Source organism: Protopterus annectens, chromosome 11.part0 (assembly GCF_019279795.1).
Source record: "Protopterus annectens isolate FY-2018-M chromosome 11.part0, PAN1.0, whole genome shotgun sequence".
Taxonomy (NCBI): Eukaryota; Metazoa; Chordata; order Ceratodontiformes; family Protopteridae; genus Protopterus; species Protopterus annectens.
The window spans coordinates 1448764765-1448778390 of NC_056745.1; the positions used below are offsets into that span (position 1 = coordinate 1448764765).

The 13626-nt window shown below is 38.4% G+C and overlaps 1 protein-coding gene across 1 annotated transcript in view; it reads right to left on the minus strand.

Annotated features, from left to right (window-relative positions):
* LOC122815897 (sortilin-like) overlaps window positions 1-13626 on the minus strand; it is a 1006054-nt gene that overhangs the window by 374121 nt on the left and 618307 nt on the right. The window contains exon 9 of the mRNA XM_044088743.1: window positions 8429-8512. Within this exon, the coding sequence (XP_043944678.1) occupies window positions 8429-8512 (84 nt within the window). The remainder of the gene's footprint in view (window positions 1-8428; window positions 8513-13626) is intronic.

The window sequence follows — 13626 nt, forward strand, 5'->3', positions numbered from 1 at the left end:
TAATGTTATATCTGATTCTCCCTCTAATTTGTCCCGCATCTGATCATTTCTGAAATATACATAATAACTGTTTCATGGAAGCACCTATCTAAATTTTTCAATTCAGTCATAGAGCTATAAGCAAACTCCAAGGGATCTTGTACTGTATTGAAGAACAAATGGGAGACATATGCCAAATTATTCCTCAGCTCATAGTAACTTTTAAGACTTCTGTGTAGTCACATTCATTACTCACCCATACTACAAAACAGGCCTTCTTTCTCTCTGACTGATTTGACCATGGACTATTTGACCCCAATTAAATTTAATAAAAGCATTTTATTACTTAATATTTTACTTAGGAATTTTACATAGCGATTTAATATATTATTTGACATTCAGAAAAGCAGCACATCACAACTTTTCAGAATTATCAGATATCCCATTTGCATTCAGGAATAGATCTAATTTTTAGAACCAAAATATTTGAGTCTTAAAGGTAAATCTCTTGACATCCATGTCTTGAACATATAACAAGAGGGTTAAGATCGGCCAGCCACTTTAATCCTCTAAGTATTTACATTTCTAGCATCCCTTCCTGTCTATTCACCATTTATTTTCTTCAGTTTCATCAGCCGTCCTCTGAGCCCTTATGTATTTACAAAATGTTTTGTATTCTTTCTCAAATTAATTGGTTTTACTTTCCAGTTTTCTACCTGTATTTGCTGCCTCCTTCTGCCATAACTATTATGTTCCTTTCTCCCTCTAAGTGTACCTAATATTTCCTAAATCCTATATATTTTCCATAAACTATGATATAACTTTAACTGAAAACTATACATTTTTTGTGCTTACTATTTTGTTTCCTTTTGCCTCGTTGATAGCAGGTTTTATGCATCCAATTAATTCACACATTCATTCATTCACCCTACATTCATTTTTATTTTATTAAGCCTTTCTTAGGTATTGCCCTGTTTTGTGAAAGTCTGTGCTCCTAAAAATCCAGAAATTTGACTTTTGTCTGACATTATTCCTTAAGTTAAGTCATTATGAACCCTAGTCTGGATGATCATATGTTCCCAAGTGGCTAAGCACTTCCAGATCTGACAGCCTCTTCTCATCTGAATTTAAGAAAACCAAGATGCAAACTACATCTTCCTGGGAAGTTTCTAGCACCTCCTCTCTTGGGGTTGCTCCTTGCAAAGATGCTCTTTTTCTTTGATATGGTTTTAGTTAAAGTGTTTCATTAAACATTTGTCAAATTCAAATCTCCCATCAATTGTACCTCCCAGATCTCTGCCAACCCAAGGATATGTTCTACCATGTTTCTGTTTTGTGCCTCCTCAACAGGAGACTTTATCTACAGCTCCCTCCTTTGAGAACTGTGCTGTCATTTGCAGTCCTCATTATAACCCATAATACTTCCATTCCTCCATGTTTTATTTGCTTTGTTGCTTTGATCATCTCCTTTACATAAAGGGCTACAGACAGACCATTATTTTGTTTTAGTCTCCCTCTCTGTCTAATATATTGTGTGCCTTGTTGGTTTTACTTTTCAAGACATAGTTTTCCATATACTAAATCTGCATGCCTAATCTTGCTCCACTGGCAGAAAGAGAGAGAGAAGGAGAGAGAGACAAAGCCCTCACTATGACACAGGTGACCTGAGTTTGATTAATGGCTCATGGAATAGGGGGGCTGCAATGGGGAGATAAAGACTGAAGGCAAATATCCTGTTTTCATCTTCTCATGGAGGGGGTGGGAGTGTGTGTCCTTGTAAATTGTCCATAGCTGACGTCCTGGTGGAAACAAGGGATCAAATGGACAGTACAACTAAGAAGGATGGAACAGGGTCAACTGATAATGCTGCACAGGGAGGCGTTGATGTATCAATCAGGCTGACTCCATACCAACACCTTGGACATGACCAGGCATACAGAGGGGATGAAGGGCTTAATTTCAAAAGTCCTACATCCCAGTGCAGAAATGGCAGCTTTGACTCCCTCTTAGCTTGAATCTCACCTCTAGTAAGGAAAGCACCCTCAAGCAGTGGAGACAACTGTGTTCAAAGAAAATCCAGGATAACACGGTTTGATGTTCCGTGCCAGAGATCAAATAAAAATGTATATAATTGCCAAAATGTACCAACAGTTTACTTACAAAGTTGCAGGACTGAATAGCTTGTCTGTCTAAACTGTACAATAGTATTCAGTACATATTCCACTTTGTGTTTGTTCTACCCAGTTTTACTACATTCAGGTTAATAAATTATAAGTATGTTATGATATGATATGACATGATATGACATGCCTTTTTTCTCCTTTACTACTGTTCTCCACATTCTGTTTTCTGTATTCACATCACTACTACATCTAATAATTTTTGGAAAGAGCTGCACTTTCCCTGCTGCTTTACATTGCTGCCACCATTGCTAGTATAAATAGTTGCTGAAGTCATAGCTAAAACTTGTTTCTTCCTGTGGCAACAGTGTATCTTTTTAGACAGATGCACGCCATCACACTAGTAGCAGTCTGCATCTCAGTAAGATTAGTTGTAATCCGCAGTGATGCCAAAGTCCTGTGCTCCATATTAGTGGTTCAGACACATGCCGATCCTCATGATACAGTTATACCCTACCCTCACCAGGGCCATGGACATACATTGTAATACATGTAATGTTTGTCTATGGCCCTGCCTCAATTATACAAACTCTTTCTTCATTACTTTTATCTTATCAGCAGCCATTTCATTTCCCTTTAGATGTGCAATGACATATAATTCTCTTTTCCATGCATGTACTCCTGCAATTATGAGGAATTACACTGTTTCTCATAGCTATGGTGCCAAACAGGTACCTTACCTCCATATTGCATATTTCCCCTACTTATACCCAAATAATAGAGAAATCATTTTCTTTTTAATCTCGTACCTCATTCTATGGGTATCCTCTGAAAGTGCTTCTGGCACTCCCCAGATTCTCCCCTGTTACCTGTGCTAGGTCATCAGATGAACTGTAGATATCTACGTATGGATCCATGAAGCATTCTTCCACTGCTCTCAGTCTTTTTGAGGTCATTATGGTCCACCGGTGGCTTTTCTTGGCAACATGTAGGGTAATAGTGATGGACCCTGTGGCATACCTCTCAACTGACCAGATTTCCACAAAATGTCCACATTTTTGCTTTACATTTTTGGTCTGTTCCTCATAAAATGCGTGGTTTCTGCCAAATTACTAAGGATTGAAGTACCTAAATAATGACATGCATTTGAGTTTCATACTTCATACCATTCAGCAAAGGCAAGCTAACACAAATCCGGTTATTCTAACAACTTTCTAAGTTTATAACAGTAGTATTTAAAATCTGTCCCTATTTTAGGCCTTTGTCCCCCACCCTATTATTTTTAGGCTTTGTCCAGAGGTTGAGAAGTATGCTTTGTGGTCCCTGAATGAAGAGGTATACTGCTGACTTCTGGCCAGCTCTTTTTGGAGACATGCATTCTCCTTCCTCAGCACGGAGTGAGAGCTTTAGACAGGACACATTATTTCCTCCAAAATGTCTCCTGGAAGATTTCTGTTCCACAGCCATTGCACTACACTGTCATCTTTTCTGTAGGAGTAGGTAGGAAAGAACCCCCTCTCCCCCATCTTAGCAGAGACTAAGGTGTACAGGACTGCTTTCACAGCTTGTCATAGGATTATTCCAAGGAGGACTAAGAAATTCTAGTAAGGCTCAAAAGATTTAGCTCTTTGAAATTGAGAATTGCATTTTGAAAATACACTTTTTATCTCTTCCATTTCAGTTTTTTGCAGTTTGGTATGCTGTATGCACTTTAGGAATTCTCTAATGATTCAGCAATGTTGACTTCTGCAACTTGAAAATATAGTATTACTCTAGTATATACCTTCTACTTTGTCAACTCTTAGTGAGGTCAGTGCAAAAGAAAGCTTACAATATACAAATCCAGTGAAAGCACTGTTGCTCATGTCTATCCCTTCAGAACAGATTGCAGTCACAAATGTTAAGCCAACACAGTTTCTTTATTAGTTAATGATGCTAATTTGAGGGTTATCCCATCAGCTTCCTACTCTAAAAACAAGGGCATGCATATTTGAAGGCTGCAACATAAAAACATACATATATATATAAAAAATGGCAGTTGGCAAAACTGTCAGCTTCTGATATTATCAGCACTCTAGTACTGTAAAGACATTCTACAGCATGTCTTTGAGGTTCATAACAGAATGTCGAGCACTGTTATGTCAAGACTTAGAACATTGTAAATAACAGAATAAAAATTCAAAACGCAAGCTGAGATATAATTATTATTTATGTGACATTTGTTAACAAGAATAGTCTGACTGGGCTAGTATCCTTTTACAGTGGAGGCCTAGGGAGAAAAGCTACACAGTACAATTAAGCAAACAATTTAAAGAACTGAAGTAAAATCCAATAAGAAAACAATAAAAATTACAGGATTAAAGTAAAGGACAAAAAAATATATATAATAAAGTAATTAATCAGCAGTTTATTTAGGTACATTACTTTAATCCTGTATTTTTTATTGTATTCTTATTGGGTTTTACTTCATTTCTATAATTTTTTTTGCTTAATTGCACTGTGGAGCTTTTTTTCCCAGGCCTCCACTGAAAAAGGCCACTAGCCCAGTCGGACTATCCCGGTCAACAAATGTGAAATAAATAAATAAAATTAACAACATCTCATTGTTGAATATTTTTTTTTGGCTGAATGAATATAATTTGGTTTTCCAATGATTATCTCAGCATTGGCCTTAATAAACATTTTAAATAAAAAATGCAAAATGTCACAATTATAAAAAGCGGTGTACAGAAAATTAATGCCCACTATTTTTCCATGGTGCTTCACACTTTCAAATCCACAATTTAGGGGCTCTTTCTACCTATTTTGTTATCATTATATACTCTACATATGAGGTCATACAAACTCAAAGTAGTAAAACAAAAAATTCCTATATTTTCCCTTTATTCTTAGTGTTTCAGCCTCACAGCAGCATCAAAGACATGTTCCACAGCTGATAGAGTGATGTGTTGACATGCAAAGGATTAACAGTTCAATAATTGGAAGGAGTTTTCAGAAACACGTAGTGCAGTCTGCAATCCTATTTCCAGCAAGAATGTTGAGTGTTTTAATAGAGACTGGTTCACACAACATTGCTGTACTACAGTGTTATAAAGACTCTGACGAGTAATGTTACACTGGTCTTGATGGATATCACTGCTAGCAAATCTGGCAGTCCAGGAGTATGGATATTATCCATGTGCTCTGCCTTGGAGCAGCACAGCATGATCAAACAGCACCACAGAGCAAATCAAAACAAGCTTTACCATATTATTTTGTGCAGAACAGTGAAGGCTGAACACATTTTCACCACCTGCTGTCTACGGCAGCAGTGGGTCTACAAATACTGCAGCAGGTATACACTGCAAAATGTTGTGCATATGTGTGCATTTTTGTAGGGGCATGGGTGGGATTATATGGGTCTGGGTTTATACTAGGCTAATGACCACCAGGGTATTTATAAGCCTAACCAAACAACCTAACTCAGTTTTGTCCATGGGTACCTTTGATGCCTATATGGTGGGATATGTTATTAAGGTGACAGCTAAAGCTTATGTAGGGGGTATGTTTGTTGGAGATTAATTTACTTACTATTCACCTCTGTCCATCAGAGACATGGGGGCCAGACCAGGGGTGAATTTGTGATTTCCCATCAAGTGATCAAGGTTTTGTTTGGATAGTGTCAGGGATGAACTCTGCTTCATGTGGATGGAAGCTTATTACATACATGGGGATCCTTTGAGATATGTACTGGTCTCTCCAGCAAGTTGTATTTTTGATGCAGACAAAGTTCAAGTACTTGGATCTAGTGTATCTGGTTCTGTTTGTTCTGTAGATGTGCAAGAGATCCATCCGAGCTGGTTCTGAGGATGCCTTATAGGCTAAGCATAGACTGCCTCTCCATAACCTGTGGAAGACTGAGTACAGAGAGAGGGCAATAAGGCCGTCTGTGTAGGACAGGGTATTAAGGCAATCTGTGTAGGACAGGGCATTAAGGCAATCTGTGTAGGACAGGGTATTCATACACTGGATTGTCATGGTGAGAAACCTTTGAGGTCATTCCATCTGCTGCAAGTGCCTGGGTAGCTACATACTAAATGGGGCACTGTACTTAATGATAGGTCTGATAAGGTCTGAGTAGAGTGCTATTATAACTTTCTTGAACCTGGATGCCATACTCTTGTTTATGAGATGAATGACATAAAATTATTTTCTTACTATCTTGGCTACAAATTGGTCAAAGGCCAGACTACTGTCTACATATGTTCCCAGATCCCTAACTACTAGGTCAACTCTTAAGGGTGTTTTATCGATGGAGTAATTAGTTGACGTGGATGATTTCCCAAAGGGCAGTATAATGCATTTCTTTGTGTTGAGTTTTAATCCATGGCTTTGGCACCAGTCATTCGTTTGTGTTAGAACCTCTTGAAGGATGCCAGTTTCATGGGAGGAATCTATGATCGCTCTCAATTTACAGTCATCTGTTAACTTGGTGAGCCAGAGGCCTTTGACATTAGCCTCGACTTCTGAGAAATAGATGCCAAACAGGAGCGGGTTCAACATGGAGCCCTGGGACACTCTGTTAGTGACCAGTCTCTGGGAGGTTGTCTCACCAATCCTGACTTCTTGGGTCTTGTCTGTGAGCCAGCCAGCAATCCAGTGAGATATGTAGGGATTTATACCTCGTTCTCAGAGTCTGTCAATAATACTTGAGTGGGGTAGGGTATCAACGACCTCAGTCAGGTCAAGGTAGGCGGTATGCAACATTTTCCCCTCGTAACCTTGGTGACTCACTTGAAGAAGTCTACCAGCTTGAGTAGGCAAGACTTTAACTTTACAATGTTACACCAGGAAGGGTCCAGTGTCTATGGGTTGCCAATGTCCTTATCATTTCCATGAGAATTCATCTCATGGCTTTGCATATTAGACTTGTGAGACTGCTGGGTCTATAGTTCCTGATGTCAGTTGATGTTCTATTCTTATGAAGAGGGATGACCATTGTGGCCCTCCATTCAATTGGCACATAACATGTTTTGAGGCTGTAGCCGGACAGTGCCTCAACTGGTCCTGTAGGTCACGTTTTACACTATTTAGGAGGCAACCAGGGAAATTGTCAGGGCAACTGAAACAGTGTTTTTCACCTTAGTGAGAAAATCCAGGACCTGCTCCCTGTTGATAGTTAGGGGGATATGCTAGAAAAAATTTCATAGGGGGTAGTGGGGGGTGAAGTTAGAGATACATTTATCAGCCAGTAGATTATCTATGTCATCCTGGTCTGTGAAAGCTGTGCCATTTAAGAACAATTCTGCACACTGCTGAGTGTTATCTTTAAGGTTCCTGACATAGCTGAACAAGGCCTTGTGAGTCTGTCCATAGCCAGGGAGGCTATCCTTACCTCATAATTGACCTTGTTGGACTTTATAAAACCTCTAAGTTCCTCGTTTAGGTGAATCAGAGAGCTCTTGTCTCAACAATTGTTGCTTTTTCTGATTTTGCCAAGATTTTTTTCTTTTGTTATATACCTTGTTAAGGTAAAGATTCCACCAGTGGGGGTTGTTTTTGGTGTTAGATTTAGGTTTACTTCTGATAGGTACACTAGCCTCAATGCAGCCATTTACATGTTTGTACAGAGTTTCTGTGAATAATTCTGCATGGGTAGCTGGGTTCTCAGTTTTTAGTGGAGCCATAAATTTTAACAAAAGAACAATTAATAGGATGTTGCCTTGGTAACAGCACAAATGTCCACTCCACACCACAAATTTTAACAAAAGAACAATTAATAGGATATTATATTGGTAACAGCACAGATGTCCACATTCTCCAGCATGAGGACACCTTGTTGTATGTGATATTTCTTGCTTAGGTTCCTAGCACTGAGCAGTAATACTTTAAGATGTTTTTTTTTTCTATGTTGGTAGTTTTGCCATTTTAGCATTGATAAAAAAGGACTCTAAGGGGTGGATGAAGTATTTTGCATGCAAATTCTACTTCAGATGGCTCTACAAGGTGTGACTGCATTAAATGTTTATAATGTACACTACAGTCCTACTTAAGGATGCATTTGCTTTTCTTGTGATACAAAACGACTTTGATACACGTTATAGAAAAGAAATTCTGGCTGTCATTCTTAAAAAAAAATTACTCCATCAAATATCAACATTTTGAAATGTACTTTGATCTAATTTTTATACAACAGTTTTGTCAAACATCAGAATAATTAACCAATATAAAATACAATACAATATATAACCATTCAAATAACTTTGTCAGATCAGTTCATTGTAAGATTTATAAAAAAAAAAAATAAAAAAAAAATATTACTAAATTTGTCATATGTTTTCGGATGTTACCTGGTCATGGGTCACAGGAGGTAGTTGTGCTTCACCCCAAGTGTCCCCTTCATCTGTAGAGACAAACACTTTTCTTGGATGACCCTTCAAAGAAACAAACAAAACATTGCAAATAGGTGGTCCATTTCACTACTGCATGTAACTAAGTGACATACGTCTTTAATGCAGGTATTTAAATGGGCAAATATATTTATAAAAAAATCATAAAAATCTAAAAAATAAATCATAGCAATCAGAAAACTGAAAAGGGATATCTATTTAATTCCTTTAAACAGATGTATCATACTGGTAAAAAGAAAAGTCCTGGTAACCCAAGGAGAACTATACCTTGCTACACATCTAAGAACATTACACAGTAGCAAAAGAACATGAGAGGACATCATTTGTTATATGTTGTATTTTCTGCAAAATAATAATATATATGTATATAAAACATACTTATGTACAATAAAACTTCAGTCTGGTTTTGCACCTGCAGCCAGGTGTTGGTTTGCTGTAGCATCACCAATATAGTTTCACATCAAGAGAACAATATTTGTGCCCTGGCTTCATGGCATTGAGGGATGGAGCCCTGAGAATGACCCATATGGCTTAAAAACTGATTAGTGGCTCCATTACAGGAGAAACTAGGGAGAGTGGGGTAAATGCATTTTGTCAGCTCATTCTGGGATGGAGGGGTAGCACTTATCTGCGAATGGGCACTTAACTAGTGCTAAGGGTGTAGCTATCCTCACAAATCAGAGTGCTATTAACATTTAGCATTAAAAGGCAGAGATGGCGCTGACTGATAGTACACTCTGTAAGGTGCGTAACATCAGCAATGCCACCCACATACCACATCCCAAAAAATTCCTCACATAAATGACAGGGGGTATGATACTGCTATGGGCTTCAGTCCAAGTTGCCATAGCCCCTTCTCAATCCTTCTACAGCTGAAGCAGTCCCTGTTCCCAATACCCTTCAACCTCTCAGCAGTAAAAACCATAGCACTAGCCTTTAAAAATCTTTGAGGAGGGTCAGAAAGAGGAGCACTTTCTATTTTTCACAACACAATGTCTTCATGTACTAGACCCTACACAGTTAATGCTAGGAAATATTTGTATAGGTTAGTTCAGTGTTTGTGCCCCAAAATGGGTCTGACTTTATGAGGAGTATCAACAAGTCCAGGTAGAGCAAAGTTAAATCTGCGGGCCAGAATCATTGTGCTATGCCTAAGCATAGAGACGGATGCTGCCCCCTGCAGCCAAAACCAGGGGCATTAGACTAGGTACAACATGAGATAAAAGCAGCAGATCGTGGGATGGACAGTATGCAATGATGGGGAATGGGGGAAGAAGTGCAATTTTTGTGTCACAATAGATGAGTACAAAAATCTTTCTTTCAGCATTGGTATATATATATATATATATATATATATATATATATATATATATATATGCACACACACATACACCACACACACCACACACACACACACACACACACACACACACACACACACACACACACACACACACACACACACACACACACACTCACACACACACCAAGAGGTCCCCGGTAAAATTCTCATCTAAGGTGCCTTCTGTACAGAGTTTGCATGTTCTCCCTGTGTTCTTGTGAGTTTTCTCAGGGTACTACAGTTTCCTTCCACATTCCGAAGATATGCAAGAGGTAGAGTGTACACTGTAAAATGGCCATAGGTGTAAGTGTGAGTGTGATGTGGAAGAACTACTGTTGCAGGCTTAGCCACTCAGTGGTGTAAACCTTGGCACTAGATGATTGTCACCTCACATGTAAAAACTGGGAAAAAGGGGTTGTCAGTGGGTGATTATGTGCATATGTGTGTGTGTGTGTGTGCGCGTGTATTAAGTATATACAGACAACAAGGGATCCATGCCATTAAGGGTGACCTCAGCTAAGCCTAAGCTTTTTCAGCATTTAGTAATACCAGTCTCCCGTATCTGCTACATGGCCACCATAAGAGAATTTTCCTAATCTAGCTCTCATGTATGTTTTGCCCAATGTAGGTGAACATACCAGCAGTATATGTAACTACCCTCCCTATGTCACTGGTAACTGCAGAAGCTAAACTTTTTGCTAAAGTGTTAGCCTTTTACCTCTAACCTCTGATTTTGTACATTTCTGGAAATTATCAATCTGGATTTATACAAAGCAGATTTAATAATGAATTTGTGTGGACTTTGTTATCATTTATTCACCTCTGAAACCTATTTTAGTTATCACAATAGATTTCTGGTAGACCTTTGATTTTGTTAGCTGTTATCATCATTGGAAAGTCTTAAAAAGCATTAGATCTTCCAGACTCCTTTGCTCCAACAATCCAATCAGCGTGCCTTAGTATTATCAAACTCTAACATGTGTCCCTACTTTGTCTTACATTGAGGCCTAGGGCAGGAATGTCTGCTCTTACCAACTCTCTGTCTTTTAGCAATCAAGCTTCTGGTTAGATATATACCTGACTCCACTTCCATTGGATAGTAATCAGTTTTGGGTGATGAAACAAATGACGTTCACAAATGAGTTTTTTTAACAACTCAGACACTCAGCATGTAAAGGTCAGGGAGATTCTAAATGCATTTTGCAGTTTTGCTGGACTGAAAATAAATGTTATTGAAACAGAGTATTATCTAAGCTAATCAACATACTCTAGATATGAAGAAATGTCTGCATACTCTGTTACTTAATTGGGCTCCATCCTCCAAAGTACATTGGTACAGAACTCCACACCTCTGTACCAACATTAATCACTATGGAGCAGACTATTTGTTACAGTGCGCAGCTGAAAGCACCAGCAGCTAATTTAATTTGGGTAAAGTTAACATACTTAAAATAATCTATTCTCACATCCTTGTTCATATTTTTATCCCTCTCTCATTCTAATGGCTTCGGGAAATCCCAAGTTAATGAAACAGTTTATCCGGGATGAGAAAAGGAGTAAACTCTCTGCAAAGGTTTTATTTGCATCCCTGGATAAGGAGGAGTTTTAACTTTCATTCTGGTTCATATGCACAAACTTTCTTTCACAGCTCACCATTCCACCTTAATGGATAAAGTTTTGTCCCTCTCTGGAACAAGTTTGATTTATGCACCTTATATAGTATGTCCCACATTTTTGTCTTTTGACAGTCCCAAGGGCCCCCTCCTTTACCATTACCATGTCAATAAAAGCAAACTATTAATGGCAGTTAATATCCAGTGTTAAGTTTCAAGCCTCCAGGGGGTGCTGTGGAGCCTAAACACTGATGGCAGCTTAAATCCATTGTTTTACCCCAGACATGAAGTCTTCATTTTTAAGTGGTGAGAGAAGATTTTTTTATGGGGAAGTAATATAAAAATCTGCAAAAATAAAACAACAGCTTTCAAAAGATATTTTTACTTGATTATGGCTGTTAGGATGGAGGACAGATCAGACAAAACACCTAGAAAACTTGATTTCTTTACTCTGAATATTTAAGCCACATAGCAAGATGGATATGGCAGATGACCTTAGTAGGAAGAGTTGAAATTGACTGCAGTCATACCTAACAAGAAATTAGCAGATTTTAATAAAAAAGAAATAAAGCGCCAGGAAAGTGAAATGAATAAGCTATACGCCACGACTGAAACTTTAAGTCAAAGGCCAAATATTGAGAAAACTCCTAGTACAGAGAATTTCTGGGTTATTAGTTTATCACCGAGAACTAATGCAAGGGTCTATCAAAATATTTATTTATTTAAATTTGTCTACCAGGAGAGTATGAGTTGGAATGAAAAACCCTTTTCGGTGGAGATCTAGGGAGAAAAGCTCCATGGTTACATATAGAAAGTTATTATGACAATGTGCAAAACACGTATTAAAGTATAAACATTTACTAAGTTATAACAGAAACATATCAGAACTTCAACAATGAATTAATTGCACTCAGCAATATGCCTTATATAAAGGTAATGATTTATAAAATGTATGCAAAAACAGGTTTGGAGGTAGCACTGCACAATACAAGTACTTCAAATGAGATGTCATACAACGTCAATACTGGAGATCGCTAGGCACCTTAGAAGTGAGGGAGTAATGATGATTTTGTGCTCAGGCTGGGCTAATACAAGTGTAAAAGTATGCAGAGAGTAAAAGAGAGTGAACAGGCAAAATATATTGTTGTGTACTGGAAAGAAGAGCCTTGGATAAGGTTAGAGAAGATCAGTGTGAGACAAGATAGAGATGAAGTTCTGTGAGTAACGAGTTAGTGAGGAATCTACAGCAAAAGATATGCAGGATGGAAGATATGTGCTGATAAAACAGATGTGTTCAATTTAAGAAGTAGATGAGCCACAAAATAAAATAGGCTGTATAGTTAGACACACATGTAGACAGAGTCCACAGAGAGAGTAAACCCAACACCAGAGCACACGTAAATGCTGCAGCTATTGTAAAATGTGATGGATCATAGGAGGTTACTAGACTATAAACCTGAAGGTCATGTCAAACGTAACTGTTTCATCCCAACGTAATACCACAGATACTCTAGTCAATACCTAGGATTGTATTTATTAATGACCGCCCATGTCCATGAGGGTTATGGGTGCTATTCCCGGTAAGAATTTACGGTGCCCCATCTACTCATCTGGGCTCCTTTTGAATAGTGTCATACAGGTACTCTGCTTCACCTGAATTGTCAGCCTAGTCTAAAGACGCAGCAGTCAATGGGAGACAAATCTGCCCCTCCAGCATGTCCTATTCAAGTCACAGGCCATATTTAGGTTCTTGGAATGGGTAGCTCTAGTCCCATTTGATTTATGGATATGCAGCAAATTCATTAATTAGGTTTGGGTTGGAAATTGCTCTGTAAGCCAGGCATGTCTCCCCTAAGATCACAAACCAAGTGGCTTTTTGCAAAGGTTTGGAAATGCCTGGTTTAAAGATCAGAGCAGAAGAAGACTTTTATTCCTTGGTTCATCAAAAGCAGGTGCGACTTTCGCCAGCTATATGGAACATGAAACAGGAAGGTCTCATAGTCTGCTGATCTACCCAAGTGTTTTCAGAGTAGCCTATCAGCATTCTTCATATCTGTCCCATTCTTTGAAAGGGTTGTTTTTACACTGAGATAGTACACATGACAGTGGCCTGCTGAACTACTTAACAGCATGGAAGAAATAAGCTGATGGAAGTCCTGGAGTTCAAGATGCAACATACTCAA